Source organism: Pongo abelii, chromosome 19, assembly GCF_028885655.2.
Source record: "Pongo abelii isolate AG06213 chromosome 19, NHGRI_mPonAbe1-v2.0_pri, whole genome shotgun sequence".
Classification (NCBI taxonomy): Eukaryota; Metazoa; Chordata; class Mammalia; order Primates; family Hominidae; genus Pongo; species Pongo abelii.
This window is the reverse complement of record NC_072004.2, coordinates 80,522,195-80,547,593: the sequence shown is the minus strand read 5'-3', so window position 1 is coordinate 80,547,593 and position 25,399 is coordinate 80,522,195. Positions and strand designations below refer to the sequence as shown.

At 45.8% G+C, this 25,399-nt stretch overlaps 1 protein-coding gene across 2 annotated transcripts in view; it reads right to left on the bottom strand.

Annotated features, from left to right (window-relative positions):
* The window catches only part of RGS9 (regulator of G protein signaling 9), a 90,272-nt gene that overhangs the window by 9,255 nt on the left and 55,618 nt on the right, over positions 1 to 25,399 (bottom strand). For both annotated transcript variants that reach the window (XM_002827735.4, XM_009251962.4), the window contains exons 12-17: positions 24,698 to 24,811; positions 21,126 to 21,241; positions 16,275 to 16,362; positions 13,785 to 13,923; positions 9,909 to 9,994; positions 7,319 to 7,436 (exon numbers count right to left, since the gene is read on the bottom strand). In XM_002827735.4, coding sequence (XP_002827781.4) covers positions 7,319 to 7,436; positions 9,909 to 9,994; positions 13,785 to 13,923; positions 16,275 to 16,362; positions 21,126 to 21,241; positions 24,698 to 24,811 — 661 coding nt within the window. The remainder of the gene's footprint in view (positions 1 to 7,318; positions 7,437 to 9,908; positions 9,995 to 13,784; positions 13,924 to 16,274; positions 16,363 to 21,125; positions 21,242 to 24,697; positions 24,812 to 25,399) is intronic.

The following is a 25,399-nucleotide window of genomic DNA, read 5'->3' as shown; positions in this document are numbered from 1 at the left end:
TGTAGCCACACTGCCCTCCTCCTGCAATGCTCCCAGCAAATGCCTCAAATATTCCCTAATCATTAAAATTGATCTTACCTTAACTTAGCCTTCAGCTTCTTTCCCTTCCACTTCCAAATCTCTCTGAGTTGCAACATCAGAGAGTAAACTATTCCCTCCAAGACCAATCTTGGCTTTGGTCTGATCCCCTCCAATTTTTTCCAGGCTTTCTCTTATCAATTATTCTTTATTTTAACTCCCCACCTCCCCAGGATCATCCCCTTATTTGGCAAACACCCCCACCTCACGCTGTCCTTTGAAAATGCCTCCTCTCAATCCTCCATTATCTAAGTTACCACTTTATCTCTCGCCTTCCTCCCAAACTTCTTGAAATGGTAATCTACACACACAGCCCCCTCTCCTTACTTCCAACATCTTCTTCTTTATTCCCATAAAAGTGACTTCTTTCCTCACTATTCTGCTGAAATCACACACTCGAAATCCCCAATGATTTCCTCACTGCTAAATCCAGTGGCCTCTGCCAGTCCTCGACATGCTCAACTTCTTGATTCGGCAGGACAGGATGGGCTATGCTACAGCAACTCCAAACTCTCTGTGACTTCTTATATTAAAGGTCTGGTTTTTTGTTCTCATAAAGTCCTGTGTGGGCCAGGAGGGACTCCCAGGTCCACAGCAGGGGATGAGATGGAGGTGGAGCCCCAGGCTCTGATCCACCTCAGCAGAGTCCATGTCTATTGGCCACAACTAGACATGTGGCCCCAGCTAATTGCAGTGTGGCTGGGAAGTGGAAGGGTGCTCAGGGACTATCCAGTAGGCACTGTCTCTGCTCAATGCTGCTGGCCACCCACCCATATCCCCCACCCATCTTCTCAGGGAGGCATCCTAACAGCTCTGCCACTCCGTTCTTAACTCTTCTCTCTCCTCTTACTCCTTTAAAATGTGGCCTCGTCCAAGCTTCCCTCTTAGCCTTCTTTTCTCTCTCCATCCACTTTCTGGCCCTCAAGTTCCATTCACGATCACATCTTCAACAGTCAATTCTGGGTCAATGAACCCATCTAAAATTACTCCCCTTCCTTAATTCAGATTTACTCGAACCTACTTTCCTTTCCTTTAGAGCACTTATTTATTATCTACTGCCTGTCCCCGCACCCCCAGCTAAAATGCAAACTCAATGAAATAAGACTTGACGATCTTACTCAGTTCTGCATCCATTATGCCTAGAACAGGAATGGATTAGAAATCTCTCTCTCCAGAAGCACATTTTCAACTTCGTGTTGGGACTTGGGAGTAGGGAGAGGATCCAGGTAAAGAAGGACTTGAATGCTTGCCTTCATGATGCTGTAAAATTGTTGCCCAGGCTGGAGTGCAGTGGCACAATCTCAGCTCACTGCAACTTCCACCTCCCAGGTTCAAGCGATTCTCCTGTCTCAGCCACCTGAGTACCTGGGACTACAGGCACCTGCCACCATGCCCGGCTAATTTTTGTATTTTTAGTAGAGACAGGGTTTCACTGTGTTAGCCAGGATGGCCTCGATCTCCTGACCTCAAGACCGGCCCGCCTCGGCCTCCCAAAGTGCTGGGATTACAGGCGTGAGCCACTGCACCCAGCCCGACACAGCAAAATTCTAAAACCAATCTGTCTCTCTGTTTGCTTGATAGTTGTCAGGAATTTCAGAGCAAAATTTAATGCTTAAAAAAAATGTAACATTCAGTTTTGATAACCCAGTCATCCACGGTTCACTGTGTATAAACTACTTTCTAAAATTAGTTTTCAATCTATCATTTTAGACATTCCATCATATGGTATTATAGTATTATAAGCTGCCTCAAATCCCTTCTGGAAGAAGGGGGAACTATAATTATTAACCACAGCTCTCTGCCTTCCACTTGGAAAATTCTACTCAATCTTTGAGGTCCAGTTTCCCCAATGCCTCCAGATAGGATCCATCACTTCCTCCTTGAGATTCTCCTTCTGTTCTGCTTGCTCCACTATGAGTCCTGATATCCTCTGTGTCAGTGAGTTGTACAGTGTTTCTGTCTCTTTCCTAGTCTGGAACTCCTTGAGGGGCTTTGCAGGCTCCCAGTGTCTGGTACATAAGAGCTCCATAGCCAGGCACAGTGGCTCACACCTGTAATCCCAGCACTTTGGGAGGCCGAGGCCAGCGGATCACTTGAGGTCAGGTGTTTGAGACCAGCCTGGCCAACATGGTGAAACCCTGTCTCTACTGAAAATACAAAAATTAGCCAGGCGTGGTGGTGGGCACCTGTAATTCCAGCTACTGGCGAGGCTGAGGCAGGGGAATGGCTTGAACTTGGGAGGCTGAGGCAGGGGAATGGCTTGAACTTGGAAGGCTGAGGTTGTAGTGAGCCAGGATGGTGCCACTGCACTCCAGCCTGAGACTCTGTCTCAAAAAAAAAAAAAAAAAAAAGAAAGAAAGAAAAGAAAGAAAGAAAGAAAACTCTGTAAATGTTTATTACATGAATGGTGTATACATTTTCATCTGGGACTCCAAACCTCCCTGGTGCCTCCCCAACTGCTAACACAAAATCCAGTCCTCTTTCATGATCAATACCTTTCTTAATATCACACTTATCTTAGGAGGATCAAAATCTCTGGGTCTTCTTTAATTTCTTCCCCCACATCATCCCATTTCAATCAGGTCCTATCCACCTGCCTCCAGCATCTCTCCTCTTTCCTCTGAACCCACCACCACCCTCCTAATCCACACCTTCCTCTTGACGGAGACCAGAGCAACCACTTCTTAACTCGTCTTCACTCCTCAGCTCCTGATTTCCAGTGTGCTGAAGCTCTTCAAACATCCAGCATACAAACTGCAAGCCCATGCTGTGTCTAGCCCTGAGACACAAAACCCCACAAGACACTATCTCTCCTTTTTAAGGAGTTTTACAGCCCAGTGAGAGAAAAAGACACATAAACAATTGTTTTGATACAGTGCAGCATTCACAGACAGAGATATGAGCAGAATGGAAGGAGAGCCAGAGAAGGGGCATCTAAATCAGCCAGGGGTGGATGGGGAGTGGCACTTATGAGACTGCAGTAAAGAGTCCACATTCCAGCCTTCCATGATACATCTTCAACCCAGCACCCTCCCAGCTTTGCTTCCTGGACCCTGTGCTCAGGGCCACCAAATGGTTATGCAAGCTGTGTGCTGCTCAGGGGCACCTGGCTGAGGGGCAAGGTGGGACTGAAATCCAGCCAGGTGTTATAAGGACACCTACTTGGAGGGAGCACCTTTTCCTGACCCAATAAGCTGCCTAGAGGCCAGCAGTAGCCGTGCCTGGGCTCTGCCCACATGCCCTGCAGTGCCCACTTCCCAATCTCTATCTGATGACACCCTACTCTCCTTCGAGACATACCTCAAGCATGCCTCCTCCAAAAACCTTATCATGATCCCCCGGCCAAACAATTCTCTCCCACCTCTGGGTTCCTCCAGCGTGTGGTCTCAATCAACAGTCATCATCGTTGATCATCATCCAGTCTCGACTGCATCCTGCCTCCGGCTACAGCTGTTTGCATCCATGCACCTTGTCAGCCCCTTGAGGGCAGAGACCATTTTGTTCATTTTTGTATCCACCATAGCACTCACCACAGATTCTTACACAAAAAAAGGTCTTTAAAATATATCTATGGGGCAGATGCAGTGGTTCATGCCTATAATCCCAGCACTTTGGGAGGCTGAGGTGGGCGCATCACTTAAGCCCAGGAAATCAAGACTAGCCTGGCCAACATGGTGAAACCCCATCTGTACAAAAAATACAAAAAATTAGCCAAGGCTGGTGGTGCACACCTGTGGTCCCAGCTACCTGGGAAGCTGAGATGAGAGAATTGCTAGAGCCTGGGAGGTCAAGGCTGCAGTGAGCCATGATTGCACCACTGCTCTCCAGCCTGGGCAACAGAGCAAGACCCTGTCTCAAACAAAAAGTAAATAAATAAATAAAATACATCTATGAAGCATAAATGCTGCCATTTAGCCATGAAGCCATTTATATTCCTTCCTCTAGACAGATAGTGTTGAGATGCTCATGTCCTCATTCGTTTAATAAAGAATGCTCATCTGCTTTGTTTACGTGCTGTGTCTCTCATTAGATTGTGAGATCCTGTGTGTCTCAACTTGAGCAGGCTTCCATCAATACACAAGGAGTCCCTGTATGAGCCTGACACAGAGCACATAGTAGCCTGTGGGAGAATGAGAGATAACTGGAGCACAAACCTGTGGCAAGTGAGACAGGGGATACCTGAGCCAAAGATGAACAAGACACAATCTGTACCCTGTAGAAGCCACAATGCATGCGATGCCCGCACCGCCACCCTCACCACCACGCTCACCACCACCCTCACCACCATGCTCACCACCACCCTCACCACCACCCTCACCACCACCCTCACCACAATGCTCACTACCGGGCTGCTGGGTATGTCATCTCAGCTCATATGGAGTAACCAAAAGGGACAGCAAATATTCTCTGGTTTCATGCTTCTCAAACATTCCCATAAAAGTAGGCCACACAGCAGGAGAGCCCAAAAACACGTTCCCCCAGAAGTTGGAGGGCAGAGCCTGAGCCTGCCACAGCCAAGCACAAAATGCCTTTGATGTCTCAAATTGTATCTTTAAAAATTCATGTACATTTTGCATTCTATTTCATAATACATTCACGATTATTTTAATGTGAAACTTTTAGAAATTACCTAATTTTCCTCCCATTCCAAATCTTCAAGTAAAATGGTTGCCCCAGCCTGGGTTCCCAGTTGGAATTCACAAAGTCTGTTTAGAGAAGTTTAGAGCTGGTCCTGATATCTCATTTCACAAATAAGGACATAGAGAGGTTAAGTGACTTGTCCAAGGCCACATGACTAGTGCTAGAGCCAGGAACAGGAACCAGGAGGCTTTCTCCAAATCCAGGGCTCTTTTCATTCACTCATTCATTCATTCATTCATTCATCCACTCATGTCATTCATGTTGGTGCAGAACCCCCTGGGTGTCAGGAATCAGGCTCCAAGTAATGAATGAGATAAATACATTCCTTCCACTCATGTCACCCAGTTTACAATGGTTTACATTTCTACTTGGGGTACCTTCCAGAGTGGGAAGACTCCAAGATTCTCCAGAAGAGAGATGAGCAAAGCATATCCCTCCATGAGCTTTCAGAGTGGAAACTGGTCTGCAACCAGTGCAAATGGAAAGTGTAAGCGCCCCTCTTCTGGGCTAGAATCATTTTGCTAATGTGAAAGCAGTGACCACAGACTCCTTAGAACAGCCTTGAAGGTCATCAACGATCTGGCCCCTGCCCAGTCTCTAAACTCATCTTGCACCGTTTCCCCCTCACCCAGCAGGCGTCACTCACCTGGCCTTTCGGTTCTCTCTGAGCCACTTCCCAGCTCTGAGCCTTTGCCCACACAGCCCTCTCTCCCCAGAATGTTCTCCCTGCCTGGCCCACATGCTCTTATGGCCAACTCTTTCTCATTCCCTGCTTCTCTGTCACCACCTGGCAGAGGCATAGTCGTCTACACACATCCCATCTTCCCTATCCCAGTACCACATTAATTTCCTTTATAATCCTTAGGCAGGCATTTGTGTTGTTAATTACAACAATGGCCCTCATTCTTCACCTTTCCCTGTCTTTTACAATGAGACTTTGAAATTTCATCCATCTTTAGCCATGAGACTTTGAAATTTCTCTCACTAAAGAGGTAGAGTCTATTTCCTTGCCCCTTGAATCTAGGCTGGCTTTATGACTTGCTTAGGCCAATAAAATAAAGTAGAAGAGACTATGTGAAGCCTTGTGTGTTTCTACTTGCTCCCTTGCAATTCAGTCCTCAGCATGGGATCCTGCCTCGGCAAGACTGCTGGGAGATGAGAGGTACATGAAGCAGAGAAAACTCATCTCACTCATCTCAGCCTAGGCCACTGCAACACCCCTAGACAGATGAGTGAACCCAGCCAAGATCCACAGAGCCACACAGATGACCCCACATGCATGAACAATAAACATTTGCTGTATGTTGCTCTATTTTTCTGGTTGATTGTCACACAGCAATAGCTACCTGATAGTTTGTTTAATTATTTTGTCTCAGTCCTAGACTAGAAGAAGCTCCATGAGAGACAACCACGTCTGTTTTATTCACCGATGTTTGCACATAGTAGGTGCTCAATAGATGTGCTGAATGAGTGAGTATTCTTGCTTGGTCAGGCTGGTCTCTTGCTCACCTCTGTGCTCTACCTCTGTTGCATTCTTGCGCAAGTGTAAGGAGTGAGCCTAAGTTCAAGAATGACCTTCTAAACCTCCTAAGTTCAGTTAGAACTGTCCTCTCCCCCAGTCTGATCACAGGGCTGACCTCATCTACACCTACAGAAGAGGGAAGCATCAACATCTAGAAAATGTCCTAGAGAGTATCATCTTTGATCCTCACTCATCTCGATGTCTACCATCCTCTTCCCATGAATGAAGACATCAATGCCTTTGTTCTTTAGCCAAAAAGATGCTCCTCAGAGGGCCATTCGTGTCCTTCATTCCCGCAAGCCACTTGTTTCCCCAGCATGGACAAGGGGATGGGGAGACGGGAAGAAGAGAGCCCATCAACCCTCCAGTAATTATGACTAAGAACAAACTCCACAGGAGAAATGTCTCAGCAGGGCCTTTCCAGGCAGGCATAGCAGGGGAGTTCAGAGAAAGTACTTCCCTGCAACTAGCCCCTTGGCAGAACCTCAGACTGATTTGGAAACAGTAGTCTAAATTAGAGAAATAGGATGAGGAGCTTCATAAAGCTATTTTAAAGAAATCTCCCTGAAAAACACTAGGCCTTGGGGGTGGGGAGAGGCCTTCTCTTTAATTTTCCAAAGCAAAGAGTGGTACACAAAGCTCTCTCTCAGTGAGAGCTTTGTGTACTACTTTTCCCTATGACTCTCACTGAGACAGCTTTTTCCCCCTTGCTCTCACTGAGAGAGTTCATAGTTCCCCTAAGAACTCTCTAAGGTATAATAGGCAGCCACACAGCAATTGAGTCAGGTGATCCCCTCTCCCACCCACTGCCTTCGCCCACCCTGTCCCCTGATGAGCGGGCTTGGGAGAACAAGCTGTGGTTGTTGTGGTATTAGGAAGTCCCCCATGAAGAAAGTTAAAGGAGTATGGGATGAACCCGATGACCTCCACAAATGGGGAATGGAACCTTCTAGACTCTGACCCTACCCTTCTTCATTTGCCTCTCCCAAGTGCGTGTCCCCACCCCCAGGAATCACAGATTTATTTAGGAGGCAGCTCTTTTTGGAGTTGGCTCCTCCGGTCCAGCTTGCTCATGACCTGGGTGATGTCCACGGTGTTGGCCGCTTCTCGGGCCTTGGCTTCCTCTTCCAGCTGCCTCAGGATGACAGGGCTTGGGCTGGAGCGCAGGTGACGCCGCATAAAAGGGAGGGTGGAGCTGGAAGGAAGGACAGATTGGTGGTTGGAGGAAAATGACACAGCTTGCCCAACACTGACCCTGTCACACTTGATGGGAGCTGGGGCTGGAAGGTCCAGAATCTAGATTTTGTTCCCTCCTTTTTCCAGTGAACCTCCAGTGGGGTCCAAACTTGGCTCCTTTCTCCCCGCTTGGAGGATGAGACCAGAGGTGAGTACCAACTGCCATCAGATTTTAGGCCAGGCACAAGGAAGACCCTTCGGTTGGCGAAGTTGCATTGAACTTCCAGAATATGTAGAAATCAATTTGTCGTCTTAACTTCTTGTAACATCTTCATGAAAGAAGTGGATAATGAAGGCTTGGGTACTGGAGAGAGTTGGAGCATTTGTTTCTTTTCTTTTCTTTTTTTTAGGGGTGGAGGGGTGGGCAGCAGGGAGGGAGTCTCTCTGAATCACCGAAGCTGGAGTCCAGTGGCACGACTTCGGCTCACTGCAACCTCCATCTCCCAGGTTCAAGCCATTCTCATGCTTCAGACTCCCAAGTAGCTGGGACTACAGGCATGTGCCACCACACCTGGCTAATTTTTGTATTTTTAGTTGAGGCAGGGTTTCACCACGTTGGCCAGGCTGGTCTCAAACTCCTGACCTCAACTGATCCATCTGCCTCAGCCTCCCAAAGTGCTGGGATTACAGGCGTGAGTCACTGCGCCTGGCTGGAGCATTTGTTTTCAAAAGCTATGGTTCTGGGAAGGAAGGAAAGAGCTGGACTGTCCAAGATAGCTAGGCCCCAATGAACAGAGAAAGAAGAAAGAGGCCTGAAGAGGGCTGGTGGGCTGGTGGTACCCTGCTCATGCACAATATCTTGACACATGCCAGAACCTTCTTCAAAGCCAAACTGGATTCCTGGAACCAAACTCTCCCTGCCATGGCCTTAGGAGCCAGGACAAAGCTCTAGGTATCCAAGTGATGTAGTGGGCAGTGAGCAGTGGAGCCCACCTGCCTTTGAGGGCCCACGCAAGCTTGGAGCCAAGCACTTCAGCAGCAATGATATACAAAGACCTGCAACCTACTCCAGATTTCTGGACTACATAAGCCCCTTGACTACACAAGCCCCTTGAACACTCTTGTGTCTATCTTAGGGAGAAGAAGCGCTCCCCTACCAGGATGTAAAGCCTGATACTGACATTGGATCTCTCACCAGCCCTGCCAAGGGGAAGGCTTGGAGCTAGGTGTAATTCGTCATGGAAAAATTAAGTTTGAATACATTGTTTTACACCTGGGATCATGGAACAAAATTCACACCCACTGCAGTCCTGGTATGGACACAGACCAGGCTTCACACTTTACAAATGCATCCATGTGTAATTCTCATTCACAATAGTGAGAATTCTCACGTCTGCCCCAACTTCTAAAATATCTGGAGAGAGAGGTATGAGACTCCTCTTTTTTCCCCTCATTACTTTCCGGCAGAACCACTGGAGCTATTACGGGCCTTTCTTCTGGCTTAAAGTAGAAGCTTTTAAGTCCCCAGGGACACTGAACTCCCTTCCTTACTTGGTAAACTCAGAAGAATAGCACCACAAAGACCTTCTTTCTCTCCTTTTCATAACAGGGCCATTATCCTCAAGAATGAAACCAAGTTGGGTTTTGTTTTTTTTTTTCCTCCTTTGATAAAGGCTCTGGTCCAGCCATCCCCCTTTTGAATTGATGGAAGATGCTGGAAAGGAGCCGAGTGTGGGTTGACCCGGCAAACGGGAACAGTCACTCACTTTGGGGGGGGCAGGACACACGAATGCCAGTGGAAAAACCTCTGCCAAAGCCTTACAGTTTTGTTCAAGCTGCCATTCGATTTATATTTTAAATCTTCAATCCTTGTAGATTGAATTCCCCCAGAAAAGAGTTCAATCTGCCCCTCAGGACATTATTTCGTCCATTGTCCCAGTGGCTCTACCAGATGAAATGATCCACATCTCCAATGAGAAAAGTGAGAATGAACAAGTTCATGGACTTCTTAAACATGGTCCCCGGAGGCAGCAAGAATACCTAGCCCGTTACTGTCCATTTCCCCTTCACTGAGCATTTTTTCTTGGGGTGCAATCTGCTATTCTCTCTAAGGTCTTAGAACAATTTAAATACAAGGATGTAGCTTAATTAATTCCCATACATCAGTCTGGAGGTAATGTGTAGCAGTTAAAAAACAAAGGAGAAGCTTCCATTTGTGATAAGGGTAATTATTGGTCTGATCCTCCAAACTCTTTCAAGCCAGCATTAGGGGAAACAAAACTTACTGGTGGTAATTACTAAGGAAATCTTGCTAGAGTGATTTCAGGGCATTATGAAGCAAATGAGGCACTCATTCCCTGAGCAATACTTCCCAGTCCCCAATATTTTCATCAAGCAAATATCTCCATAATAGCCGTTTGGCTGAAAGAGACCCTCACTTCTCTGTAAACTAAACAGCAGGCAGCCAGCAATTACAGATAATTCCACTTGCCTTTTCTTGGTGGTTTCCTGAGGTTCAATAGCTTTGGCCAGCATTTCCTTATAGATCGGAGATTTTAAATAGCGAGCATAAGAATCCTAGTGGGAACAAGAAAACAACAGTAATTATGAGAGAAAAAAGCAGTCAAATCAAACCAATACCCTGGCCATTTTCAAGCCTCCCTTGGCAGTAGAATGGAAAAGTTATGAGAATTTGTCTCCTTGGGTGGAAGGTGTTCGGGGAGGTGTTGAGAGCAGTGGTTCTCAAGTGTGGTGCCCTCCAGAAGCATCAATTTCACCTGGGAACTTCTCAGGCCTGCCCCAGCCCTCCTGATGAGAAACTGGGAGTGAGTCACCCTGAGCCTGAACAGTCTCAGCTTTTACAGCTCACAGCTTCAGATCCTATCAACATTGTCTGTGATTCAGCCAATGTTGTAAATGTAGCCAGCTGCATAAAAGCTGCTGCAGTTAAAAGTACGCTAGACCCAGAACTGCTTAATTTGTTTCACTTATTCTCATATGCTGCATGCTACATGCCAAAAAGGTGAGACAGCTGGTCATGTATGGAGACATTGCCTGTCATCATTTGCTCATATGAGGATACCTAAACAATTAACAATTAACTACCTGAACAGTCTCCAGGTAATTCTGCTGCACCTTTAAGTTTGAGAATTACAGTCTATAACCCTACACACGAAGATCCACCTTGGAGTGGTTCAGTGAAGCCAGCATGAGATGAGAGGACACCTGATCTCTCCTCTCCAAGACTTTCTTCCAAGGAAGATGAGCAGCCAGAAGTATGGAGCCCACTTCTAAGCCACTGACATCCCTTTCTGCCCTGTGTTTTGGGCGTAAAAGCAAGAGAATACCAAAGCAAAAACAAAAACAACCAACGCTTGGAGTCCAATTATGGGAATGTTTACTGGGACCCTGGGCAATTTCAGAGAAGCTTCATGAATGCTTGTTACTTTTAAGCCAGCGGAAAACTCTAGTCATACCCAATATGGGACAAAGCCCACTGCAACAAACCAGGGACTGAGATATTTTAAAAATGTATTGAAATGGCACTATTCTAAAGACTAAGTGGGAGCAGTAAAAGTTATGAGAACTAGGATAGAGTCTAGGAATAGGGATCATGGAGCCACCGGGATACGTGGAGTGTATCACCATAGGACACAGTTGTAATGGCATATAGAGAGTCCAGTGGGCATATATGCCATTCTTTTCTGAAGTTACCTATGACTGTTCCATTCTGGCTAGTAGCTGGCCTCCCTGGGCATCCCCTAAAAAGCTGTATGAAAACTACAGTTTTTTTGTTTTTGTTTTTGTTTTGAGATGGAGTTTCACTCTTTCGCCCAGGCTGGATTGCAGTGGCGCGATCTCAACTCACTGCAACCTCCACCTCCCGGGTTCAAGCAATTCTCCTGCCTCAGCCTCCTGAGTAGCAAGATTACAGGCGTCCACCACCATGCCCAGCCAATTTTTGTATTTTTAGTAGAAACGGGGTTTCACCATGTTGGCCAGGCTGGTCTCGAACTCCTGACCTCATGATCTGCCCGCCTCAGCCTTCCAAAGTACTGGGATTACAGGCATGAGCCACCATGCCCAGCCGAAAACTACATTTTTAAGAACCAAAACTTTTTAAAATACATTAAAGAGGATTATTATTAAAGAAACCCTGCTGTGAATCTTCTAGTAACAAAAACACAGAGACAGCCCACTGATTCAAAAAACGCAGAAACACCCCACTGATTCAAAAAATGATGAAAATGGCTAATATGGCTTGGTGGCAATTCTAAATTATTACGTGCTTTAAAAACAAAGTAAAAATATTTTAAAATGATACAATAAAAGACTAAATAGAAGAAATATAAATCAGGAAAGCTAATCAGCATTTACCATTCACACAAACCTATATACATAACCTATATGATATAACCTATATCACATAACCTGTATCACATAACCATATCATATACTCTATCTCATATAACCCATATCACATACTCTATCTCATATAATCTATATCATATAACCTATATCATATAATCTATCTCATATAACCTATATCGAATAGCCTATATCACATAGCCTATATCATATAAACCACATCATATAACCTATCTCATATAACCCACATCATGTAACCTAAATCGTATAATCTATATCATATAACCTATATCATATAACCTATATCAGATAGCCTATATCACACAACCTATATTATATAACCTATATCACATAACTGATATCACATAATGTATATCACATAACCAATATCACATAACCTATATCATATAATCTATATCATATAACCTATATTACATAATCTATATCACATAGCCTATATCATATAATGTATCTCATATAACCTATATCACATAACCTATATCAGATAGCCTATAACACATTACCATCTATAACATATAACCCACATCATATAACCTATTTCATATAATCTCATATAGCCTATATCACATAACCTATACCAGATAGCATATATCACATTATAACCTATATCATATAACCTACATCATGTAACCTATATCATATAATCTCATATAACCTATAAAATATAACCTATATCAAATAGCCTATATCATATAACCTATATCATATGACCTGTATGACATAGTCTATCTCATATAAGCTATATCACACAACCTATATCATATAATCTACCTCATATAACCTATATCAGGTGGTCTATATCACATAACCTATATCATATAACCTATATCACATAACCAATATCCATAACCTATATCATATAACCTATATCACATAACCAATATCCATAACCTATATCACATAATATATCTCGTATAACCCATATCACATAACCTATATCAAATAGCCTATATTGCATAACCTATATCCTATAAAGATACTTTGCCATTAAAGAAATCATTGCCATAATGAGAAGTTGAAGCACCCAAAGAAAGTCTTGTCAAGGATGGCACCAAAGAAGAATCAAACTAGACAAGTTCTTTAAGGCTAACTCTGAGCCTCCGATTCTAGTTTCTTAAGAAAATGATTGATTTTTCTCTCAGGCCCCCTTCATGTATTTTTTTTTAAATTCTCACCACATTCACACTTTGTTAATAATCCAGAGGGCTATCTGAATTCTCACAGGGTCTTATTACAATCACACACACACAAATCTGTCTCTTCTAGACACTACGCCTCTATGTGTAATATTTGCCTGGGGCCAGGGTGGTGAGAATTGCCATCACTCTGCAGCAGCAACTAAGAGCTCGGCCTTGAAACCCAGGCAGACCTGGCTATGGATCTCAGCCCCATCTCTGGTGAGACATTGACCAAGCCGCTAGATTCTGGAGCAGCAAAGCCTAACTTGTGGGTTGTCTTTGAGCATAAAGTTCTGTGTTTTGCACAGCAACTGCACCTTGTAAGCCCTCAATGAATGATGGCTGTTCTCATAATGCTATCATTACTAATGCCATTACTCCTACCTGTCTGCTGCTGCAGAGTGGGGCCCGTAAGGATGCACACAGCTTCCACAGGAGTCCCTCTAGGCCCGTGGGTGAGGGGCTCAAGGCAAGTCCACCCCAGTGGACAGGTGGAAGAGACAGTTGACAATTCTGGGGTTTTTCTCTCTCTCTCTCTCTTTTTTTTTTTTTATATAAAGACAGGGTCTCACTGTGTTGCCCAGGCTGGTCTCAAACTTCTGGGCTCAAGATATCCTCCCATCTCAGCTTCCCAAAGAGCTGGGATTACAGACATGAGCCCCCATGTCTAGCTGCATGCCACAACCGGCAAAGCGCTATCCACGTATCATCTCCCCTTTTCCTATATCTAAAGAATTTTCCAGGTACTCAGGGACAGAAGGCCTATCTGGACCCTGTATCCACAGCACGGACCCACCTACCTTCTTCATGAGCATGTAAATATGGGTTTGTGCGGCGTCCAGCACATAGCGGTGGGGGTGCTTCAGCCCCTTCACTGTGATGTCCATAGTTTTGCCATCTATGTTGATCCAGCGCCTCGCCCCTGGGGCCAGGAACAGCCTGGAGTGGGAGGGAGATGTTAGCAAAAGTAACTAAACCAAGCCGGTTCATGGAAAGCTCACAGCTGCTTGGGAAGGAAGGACTGATACGACTCGGTTACCGAGGGTGAGGGTGGTGGTTTTTTTAGGAGACACTAAAGAGCGTGAACTTTTGAAGAGGTTGTCAAGCAATTTTTCCTCGAAGCAAGAAACATCCAGTATTGGGAATATGAATATGTAACTTTGATGTTTCCAACCTCCAGGAGAGAGAGCAAGAAGGGGCTGGGGCTCAGGTCGGATTAGGTCCTGGCCATGAGGGTGAAGAACTCAGCCTCCAACTTCACACCTTCTGCATCAGGATTCCAGGGCCAACCTGGGACCAGGCTAAGACACCTTCACACAGGTGTTCTGGAGGTCTCTGCTCTCCCTCTCCCAACCCACATGTGCTTTGTAATGAATCTCACATGCTGTGTCGAGAGGCAGCCCATGGTCCCAGAACCCAGAGGTCTGACCCCCTGGGCAGACAGGCCAAGGCTCCCAATTAGACCAAATTTGGCCACACTTCCTGAGCTTGTGGCTCTACCTGGGATGTTGGGATGCAGAGCTCTCTCAGTATTTCCAATTCTGAGCTGTTGCTGAATTAGAAATACTCATATGAATATTTTCCCACCTTTCTAAGATGTACATTAAAATTTTGGAATTGAAACTGAGATTTACGTAACCAGGGAACCTGGGGAAGAAGGATACTGGTCTAATGGCAGAGGCAGTGGGCTTCCTGTAGCAGATTTTTGGAATCAGGAGTTGTGTGTGTGTCACTGTGTGTAAGGCAATCAGGCACCCATTGTACTGCAAAGGATGTCATGGAAGCTTCCTGGACTGACAGCCCTCCCCACTGCACCCCACCCGCACCCCCATTTCTCTCAGTGCATGGATCCCCTCCCTGTGGAAGGAGCTGGGCAAATTTGCAAGAGAGTGCATGAACCTCTAAGTATAAGAAGAAGTGAGGCCGGGCACGGTGGCTCACGCCTGTAATCCCAGGACTTTGGGAGGCCGAGGCGGGCCGATCACAAGGTCAGGAAATCGAGACCATCCTGGCTAAAACAGTGAAACCCCGTCTCTACCAAAAATACAAAAATTAGCCGGGCGTGGTGGTGGGTGCCTGTAGTCCCAGCTACTCTGGAGGCTGAAGCAGGAGAATGGCGTGAACCCACGAGGCGGAGCTTGCAGTGAGCCGAGATCCCGCCACTGCACTCCAGCCTGGGCGACAGAGCGAGACTCCGTCTCAAAAAAAGAAAAAAAAAAAAAGAAGTGAGACCTCAAGCTTTTCTCTTCAATGCTGCTGGTGCTTCTCTGGAAACTGGAGTGTTGCAACCTGAGTTCATTTGCAGAAAGGACATCCAGGGTCCAGAGGCTAAGTCCTCAGAGGGAAGGGGCTGTTTGGCCTGCTGCCCAAAGTTCAGAACCACAGTCTAGTGGCTGCAAAGGGCTGGTTCCAGCCCAGCGTGGTGCTTGGGCTTTGGGAAACATGGCTAAGCATGTGAGTATGAACTAAAAATGCTGGGCCCTCGGTGTCCAGGACTCACGTCCACTGCAGCCAGTGCAGATGAAAGGACCCACAGAGATGGGACCACTGCAGGACAGGAGCACCCACCAGGCCTGCAGGGGGAGGAGTGTTGGGGAGGGGGAGTGTGGCTTTCAGCAACCTTGGGGGCCTCATCACACCTTCCCCTCCCTCTCCACCTGGCCATTGAAAACAGGACTGACCCTTTTAACCTGGAACCCTTGACTCTTGTATAATTTGAAGGAGAGACAGGCCTGGAGAGGGACGGACTTATTGCTGCTCGGAACAAGTGGGGGCTAGAGCCGTGATGTCAGGAATGAGACGTGCCCACCCATGTTTGTACCCCAAGCTGTGCTCACTGTCCCAGACATGTGGAAGGAGCTCCCTTCCCCTGTGTTCCTCACATCTCTAAAGAAGTGTGAGGAATAGGTTTCCCGTCTTGCTTCTTCTTCTCTCTCTCTCTCTCTCTCTCACACACACACACACACACACACACACACACACACCCCTCAGGACACCTAAGAATGCTTTAGTCAAAGACAGAGCACTCTGCACTGTAATTCGGGACAGCTTGCTTTTTTAACCCCTAGACACATTCCCATAGGAACAGGTGACTCACACTGCATGTCTCACCAAGCTTTCTTCAGGGAACCCCTGAACCTCCCAAAGCAGCGGGGAAGTATTTCTAGCATGGCAAGTACAGTGAACTGATGCTGACCAGGGCCCAGCCAGCTACCAGGCTGTTGTCCTCTTGTCCTATCTCCACCTCAAGCACAATGGGGTGGTTCTCAGAGGCCCTGGCTGATGCTCACTTGTAAATCTCCTCTGCTTTCTCCTTGACTTTGGACTGATCTCCATACTTCAGATCCTCACAGGCTTCCCAGAATCCCAAATTCTCTCCTGCATGGTGAGAAGTCCACATGAATGAGGGCCGGGCAGGAAATAAGTTGGAAGAAGAAAAGAGGAAATAAAAGAAATGAGTCAGCCGAAATGGATTCCATTTCCCAGCTTGGTGAACACCTTTCCTGCCGCAGAACAAGCTATTGCACATTGTGATGCTAGACAAAAATACTCCTTGGGGAAAGGAGTCACATCTTCACTTCTAGGGCCTGGAAGAACATTGGGAACTTAGTAATTGCTCAATATGTGGTCTTAGAAATAAACTATATTAGCACCTACTATGTTTGCAGCAATGCATTCACAGTGTGGCAGCTTCCTTTCCTCCAACAATACACAGGCCAGAGTTCATATCACCCTCCAGAGGTTGTCATACTCTTTTTTATTCTAGAATTTGGCTGTAGCAAATATTGCTTGAACGAGCTCGCACATGAATAGGCCTCTATACATGCGTTGCTACACTACGGTTTTCTTCATCAAGACCTCCTTCCTTTGCTCCTGTTGAATGACTGAGCGTGAGTTCTTCCTCCTTTGTTTGGCTGTGCTTAGAGAACCCATCATTTGCAGTCCCTCACCAGGCATATTCTAGGCCAACGGTTCTTACAGAGAGGCTGTTCAAGAAGCAGTGCTGATGGACTGACCCTCAGGGAAGGTCTGGCCAGGAGCAGGACTGAACTGAGCATCACCTGAGCCAGAGGGAATTGGTCCAGAAGGAAAAGCCAGGTTCCCCCAAATCCTTCATCTCCCTCCAACTCGAGGTTCTCTAACCTGCAGCGTCCAGAGGCACCATGCATATGTTCATACAGTGGTCCCAGGTGGCAATTTTTGCCTGGGAAAATAAAGACAATCACAAGAGAGAGCAAGTGTGTGTGTGTGTGTGTGTGTGTGTGTGTGTGTGTGTAAATCGTGGAGTGTGTCACAGTGTGGGAAATGAACAACAAAATCCTCTCCTCTCCTTTCTCAGTACAGTTGACCTTGAACAATTAAGGGGTTCAGGGCGCAGACACTTATGCAGTGGAAAATCCAAAAACTTAACTACAAATAGCCTACTGTTTACCAGAGGCCTTACTAATAACATAAATAGTCAATGGACACATAAGTGGATATGTATCTACATATATATTTTATGGATTCATGATATCTTTTCATAACTTTTTCTATTTCTAGGCTATGCAGTTCATCTGCAAGTTTTTTCAGATTATTGCAAATCCCCCCAAGTTTTTAAATATATTTACTGAAAAAAAATCCACCTATAAGTGGTCTCGTGCAGTTCAAACCAGTGTTGGTAGAGGGTCATCTGTATTTTTTAAAAGCTCCTGGGTGTTTCATATTAGAAAAGGCTGCACAATTTTAAACCAGTTGGCATTTGTCCCATAGCTCTGTAGAGGTCCTTCCTTTTCAGCATGAACTTTAGGGTGTTCTTTGGACTGAGATCACAGACCAGTGATGTTCTTAACTAAAATGTAATTGACCTGACAACAAGTGCCATGTAAACCATCTCGGCCATAGCAAAAGGCAGTTGATTGCTTAGTAAAATTAAATAAGCAATTATTCACGATAGCCAATAAGTGGAAAGCACTCAGATGTCCATCGATAAAAGAATGGATGAACAAAATATGGTGCAGACTACAAGGGAATATCATTTGGCCTTAAAAAGGAAGGAGATTTCGGCTGGGTGCTGGTGGCTCATGCCTGTAATCCCAGCACTTTGGGAGGCTGAGGTGGGTGGATCACAAGGTCAGGAGTTCGAGACCAGCCTGACCAACATGGTGAAACCCTGTCTCTACTAAAAATACAAAAATTAGCCAGGCATGGTGGCAGGCACCTGTAATCCCAGCTACTCAGGAGGCTGAGGCAGGAGAATCGCTTGAACCAGGGAGGCAGAGGTTGCAGTGAGGCGAGATGGCACCATTGCACTCCAGACTAGGCGACAGAGCAAGACTCCGTCTCAAAAAAAAAAACATAGTTAAAATGGTAAAATTTATGTTACATATATTTTCCCACCAAAAATATTAAATGAGCACACAAAAATGTGTACACAAAAGTTCATAGCAGCATTATTCATAGTAGCTAAAAAAAAGCAACCCAAATGTTCATTAACTTACGAATGGATAAGCAAAATGTGGGTACATACAAACAAGGAAATATTATGGGGTCATTAAAAACGAATGAAGGAAATATCATGCAGTCATTAAAAAGGAACCAAGCGGCCAGGCACGGTGGCTCACGCCTGTATTCCCAACATTTTGGGAGGCTGAGGCAGGTGGATCACCTGAGGCCAGGAGTTCGAGACCAGCCTGGCCAACATGGTGAAACCCTGTCTCTACTAAAAATACAAAAATTAGCCGGGCATGGGGGCGGGTGCCTGTAATCCCAGCTACTTGGGAGGCTGAGGCAGGAGAATCACTTGAACCCGGGAGGCAGAGGTTGCAGTGAGATGAGATCACGTCACTGCGCTCCAGCCTGGGAGACAGAGTGAGACTTTGTCAAAAAAAAAAAAAAAAAAAAGGAACGGAAGCGCTGTTATATGCTGAAACACAGACAAGCCTTAAAAACATTATGCTAAGTGAAAGAAGACAAAAGGTCACATATTGCATGATTTCGTTTATATGAAATGTCTTGAAGAGGTGAATCCGTAGGAGTAGAAAGTAGATTTGTGGTTGCCTAGGGCTGGGGTTCAGGAGAGGGAGGAATAGAAGATGATTCTAATGGATAAAGAGTTTCTTTTCAATGTGGCAAAAATGTTCTGGAACTAGTGATGATGGTTGCACAATTTAGTGAATACACCAAAACCCCTGAATTGTACACTTTTAAAAAGTTAATTTCATCATATGCAAATAATATTTCAATTTAAAAATCTTTTTAAAAAGTAAATGAGCAAATTGATAATTTATCTGCCCTGTTCATACCTAAAGCCTCAGGAATCTCATGAGGAGATTGCTAATAATACGGTTTAAATAACGCAGGGAAATCTTTTCGCTGGATTCTCACTAAGGAATGAGTGGAGGGGAGATAATAAATTCAGGGTGTATGTTGTCACTTTGCCACTAGATGGCATAATAACCACTTCTTCGCCAGTCCATCCATCTTTTCTGGGTTTTGTTCTAGAGTGGCAATTAGACTTGATTAGGGAGACGGATTATCAACAATCCATATTATCATGTAATGTTCTGCATCTGGCAGTCAGCCAGGCTAAAGGCATGTCCAGTAGGATTCGTTTCTGGAGCAGTGCCACAGACAAGTGGATCTTGGGTAGTAAGCAGCCGAGTGTCAAGGCTCAGGCGTGATGCCCCCAGGGCTAAAGACTGAGCAAGGAGGTAAAAGAATCCCGTAAAGGTAAATATTTCAATGAAAGTGGTGAATGCACAGCCTGGTTCTGATCTGGCCTCGTGTTTTTTTGCGGATGCTTCTCCGGGAAATGCAGTATATTTAAAAAGCCACAGGCCTGGTGCAGTGGCTCACGCCTGTAATCCCAACACTTTGGGAGGCCGAGGCGGGTGGATCACTTGAGGTCAGGAGTTCGAGACCAGCCTGGCCAACATGGCGAAACCCTGTCTCTACTAAAAATACAAAAATTAGCCAGGTGTGGTGGCACGTGCCTATAGTCCCAGCTACTTTGGAGGCTGAGGCAGGAGAATCACTTGAACCTCGGAGGCGATGGTTGCAGTGAGCTGAGATCATGCCACTGCACTTCAGCCTGGGCAACAGAGCGAGACTCCATATCAAAAAAAAAAAAAAGTCACAGTACCCCTCATGAGGTGACGTTCAGAGATGGGACATAAAATGTGGCCCTGCCCATTCCACTAAAATCCACACCATCCTAAGGCCCTGAAGAAATCAGGCCAGGAGCTAAGGTGATGGCTGCCAATCACCACACATTGGAATCGTCTGGGGAGTTTCCAAAACTTCGGGGATTCCAACCCCCACCAATTTAAAAGCAATTTTAGGGATGAGATCCAGGAAAATATGTTTTAAAATATCCCCAGGCAGACTGAATGTGTAGAACCACTGACTGAGCTAAAGAAAATCAGGAAGCCAGGCACAGTGGCTCACGCCTGTACTCCTAGCACTTTGGGAGGCTGGGGAGGGCGGATCACCTGAGGTCAGGAGTTTGAGACCAGCGTGGCCAACATGGTGAAACCGCATATCTACTAAAAATACAAAACAATAGCCAGGTGTGGTGGCAGGCACCTGTAACGCCAGCTACTTGGGAGGCTGAGGCAGGGGAATCGCTTGAACCAGGGAGGCGGAGGTTGCAGTGAGCTGAGATCATCCCACTGCACTCCAGCCTGGGCGACACAGCAAGACTCTGTCTCCAAAAAAAAACAGAAAGAAAGAAAAGAAAAAGAAAAAAGAAAATCAGGCTGGGAGACAAAAAGAGAAAGAAAGGGAAAGCCTGCCTGTCTCCCTTCCCTTCCTCCAGGTTCATTATATTTAGAGGCTGGCTGGAAGGAGTGGGGGCTCCTCGGGTGACAGTGGGAGCATCCAGGATGGATGGAGCCCTCAGAAATGTGAGGGATCCTAATGTGGATTCTGTGAGCAGGTGCAATTTTCCCCCAGACGGTGGGGCCTCTTTGAGTCTATGGAAAGAACGAGTCTTGGGCTCAGGTCCCATTCTTAAAGCTGTGAAAGGAAGCGACTGTTTAAGGGCATAAGCAAAGCTCTGAAAACATCTGCTGAGAAATTCCCCAAACCCTAGGCTAGACATTAAAGGACTCTTTCTAAAAGTAAGTTATTTTAATTTTTTTTTTTAAACAAAGACCCACCACTGAATTCTTTCTTGAGGAAGTACTGGAAGCTCTGTCGACCTTTGGGGTCTCGGATCAATTCGCTGAAGTTGAAGGCCCATCGTTCCACTCGCATCTTGGTTGGGATTTCCACCCTGCAAGGATGATTTGTAAATGCACCAGACAGGTAGGGGGTTGCGCCAGGTGGTGGCCTGGGTTGGGGTGAGGGCCTTTAGTCTCATGGCCCAGGGCTCAATCCAATCCTCCTCCTCCTCCCAATCCCTGCATAACACACAAGCCAAGTAATCACTTGCTAGGAAGATGCGGCCACAGGCAAGTCCCCTGGGGCTCACATCAAAGACGTGACCATCCCAGAGGTGAGGAGGATGCCCACTGTGGGGAGCCCACACTCAGGTCCTGCTCACTTAGCCTTAAGGACAAATGAATTCAAATGCCTCCTCCAAGGCCTGGTAACAGCCTGGAGCCTGGCCAGCAGAGGGTCAGGCTGCCACCTGGACCAGGAGAGAATTCTGGAGCAGCATTGGTGTTGGGTGCTACAATCACTGCCACCTGTTGGGTGCCTATCACCCATGACAGCTGCCCCTCCACCATGGCACACCCTGGCTTCTGGTGGGAGCCGGTGGCTCCTCCTATACCTGCCTCAGGCCAGGTGCCTTGGAGTAGACCCATTTGCCATCTCTGCACTCCCTTTCAGGGCTTCCTCTAAGATGCAGGTCCCACTGCACCTCCTTGTTTGGAAAGATTTCCCTGATCCCAGGTAGGACATTCGAGCCCAGCTAGCAGAGATCTTACATTCCAGAGAATCAGAAAAAGACTCAGTTTTCTCTCCTATCCCTTATGGAATTCTCCTAAACCTAACACAGACCTTTGAAACTAAGGTTTCAAGTCCCTCACACCATTTTTCCCACTGATGTAGCAGCTAGGACCAGAACCAGGCACAATGCATGTCTATGGGATCCAAGATAAAGCATGCCAAGCAAGTTTTACACTTTCCATAAGAACACATGTAAAAACAATAAGAAAACTGATAACATTAACAACTGCCAATTCACAGAGCATTGTCCTATGTGAGGTACTGTGTGTTACACACATACCATTGAATCCTTAAAAGAACACTATGAGTTGAGTATTACTATCCCATTTTATTGTCAAGAAAACTGAGGCTCAAAGAGGTTAAATACTTGCCAAGTCTCACACAATTAGTAAGAAGCTGAGTTGTGATGACGACAGTGGTTTGCAAACTTCCACGTGCATCAGAATCACCTGGAAGACTCATTGAAACAGATTGCTGGGTCCCAACCTCACAGTTTCTGATTCAGTAGGAGTGGGTGGGGCCCAAGAATACGCATATCTGACAGGTTCCCTGGTGCTGCGGATGCCACTGGTCCAGGGCCCACACTGGGAATCAACGCTCTAAACCAGCCTAAGAATCCTGGCTGCTTATGAAAATCAGCAGAGCTTTCAAAAAATGCCGATAGGGGTGAGACAGAAACCTAGGCCAACTAAATAAGAGGTTTGGGAGGATAAAGCCCAAATATTGATGTTTTTGTTAAGCTTCCCCAATAATTGTAATATTGTTCTAAAATCTAAATCATTAAGAACAAAACTTCCCGCTTTCATGGGAGCTAAGCTATGAGGATGCAAAGGCTTACGAATGATACGATGGACTTTGGGGACTCAGGGGAAAGGGGTGAAAAGGGAGTGAGGGATAAAATACTACAAACTGGGTTCAGTGTATACTGCTCAGGTGATAGGTGCACCAAAAAATAAATAAATAAATATATATTATATATATATATTTGGTTCAATAAATATATAGGATCTACAAAAAACAACAGGGCTTCCCATTTTAATGGGGAGTTCCAGTTGTCACCCACCCAGTGCCCTCTGATCAACGGTTCTTACACAGAACACACCCTTTTCTTCTCACCAGCAACCTCTACCTGTCTTCAATACCGTGCTCCCCATTTTATTTAAAATTTGGCTGCCATCCATCTCTCCTCCCCAAGCTCTCCTAGGACAACCCTCTTCCTGGCCAGGTTCCCTGCCTTCTCCTCCATGGAGAGCCAGCGTCTGCACACGCTTGTCCACAGGCAGACACAGGTCGCCTCTCTCATTCAGTACCCTGGGAGGCAGACATGGGCTGCAGAGAAGCACCCCAATAGCCAGAGCCCAGAGAGGATAAGGGAAGCCTCCCCAGAAGGTAGTTCTAGAGTCTTTGGCTCTGCAGTTGACCTTAGTAGACAGGGGACCCCCGACTCCAGAGAAGTGGCCTCCTTAACCCGTTGGCTGCCCAGAGTTGGCCACATGGAATAGGTACCAGTGTTGCTCGAGGTAAGAATCAGGGCCCTCCCAGGCCAGGCCTGCTTACCCAGCTGGGTCAGTGTCACCTGTGTGTTCCTCATGGCCTCGGCAGCATTGACCCAAGCTGTGACCTATACCTGGCACTCCCTCCTTTCCCATCACCCCACCTCCTTCACACACTCAGGCCTGTCCCTTCTCCCCTGTCCTCCTCTCTGTCTCCCTGTAACTTGACCATTACACCCTTCTCTTCTTCCTTCCTCTGTGTGCTGGAACTTTCCTGCGTTTCTGCCTCTGCCCCCTCTTCCAAATAACACAAGCGTGCAGGTCCAGTGAGCAATGACTGTTCAAAACTGGCAAACAGAGCCAAAGGGCAAGGGAAATAGCAGGTTTAGGGCCCTGCCCACTCAGAACTTAAGTTTACGCTAATTAGATATCAAACATGCAAAGCCATACATATGATTTTTTAATTTTCAAAACCAATCTGTTGTTAAACATAGAGTCACCATTTGATTCAGCAATTCCACTTCTAGATATACACCCGAGAGAAATGAAAACATGCCCACACAAAAACCTGCCCACGAATGTTCATAGCCGCATTCTTCATAATAGCTAAAAGGCAGAAACCACCCAAATGTCCATCAGCAGATGAATGGATAAACAAACTCTAGTGCATCCATACCATGAAGATGATTCAACCATAAATGGGAATGAAGTTCTGATCCATGCTACAAGATTCATAAACCTTGAAAACATGATGCTAAGTGAAAAAAGCTCGTCGCAAAAGACCCCATAGTCTTTCCCAGATTTCCTAGAAGCGCAACACCCAAGAGATGAAACCAATACACAGGTCAACTGACCAGCCTGTCCTCTTTTCCTGTATTGATTTAGTGACATACTTATTACTGTCTTCTTAGAAACTTGCTCGAATCGAGTAGCCCTTGGGATTGGCAAGTATTTGACAAAATCAGTTCCTCTTCTACTTGTGAAATGAAACATTGTCTGCCAGCCAGTTCCTCTGTCATTCCTCCGATTCCAGTTGATGCCACTGATAGGAAATGTCCAGATAGACAAATCCGTAAAGACAGAATGTAGATTCATAGTTGCCTAAGGCTGGAGGGGGTCCAGGGTTTCTTTTTTGTGTAATGAACATGTTTTAAAATTGATCGTATCTCTATGAATATAATAAAAAACCATTGAACTGTATGCTTTGAATAGGTGAATTTTATGGCATGTGAACTGTAACTCAAAAACGGTTTTTTAAAAACACCAATATATAAAATACATACAATTTGGCATTTAAGTCCCAGAACTGGGTGTCATCGGTGATCCAGGGGTTGCTGGGGAGGCAGCCTGACATGATGGCATCGTTGGATGAGAACTGCTCGCTGTATTTCACAATCCTGAAAAGCAAACAGAAAATGATTTCCTAGAAGCTCGACACCCAAGATACGACAACAATACACAGGTCAACTGACCAGCCTGTCCTCTTTTCCTGTATCGATTTGATGACATGCTTATTACGGTTTTCTTAGAAACTTCCTCAAATCAAATAACCCTTGGGATTGGCAGGTATTTGACAAAATCAGTCCCAATTCTACTTGTGAAATGAAACATTGTCTTCCATCTAGTCCCTCTGTCATTCCTCTGTACCTATTTCTTTTTTCTTTTTTTTTTTTTTTTTTGAGACAGCCAAGCTGGAGTGCAGTGGCACAATCTTGGCTCACTGCAGCCTCCGCCTCCCAGGCTCAAGCCATCCTCCCAACCTCAGCCTTCTGAGTAGCTGGCACCACCAGGCCAGGCTAATTTTTTTTTGTATTTTTGGTAGAGACGGAGTTTTGCCAAGTTGCCCAGGCTGGTCTCAAACTCCTGGGCTCAAGCGACCCACCTCAGTCTCCCAAAGTGCCGGGATTACAGGCATGAGCCATGACGCCCGGCCTTTCTGTACCTATTTCATTAAAATACGGCCAGTTTATATTTTATCAATAGGT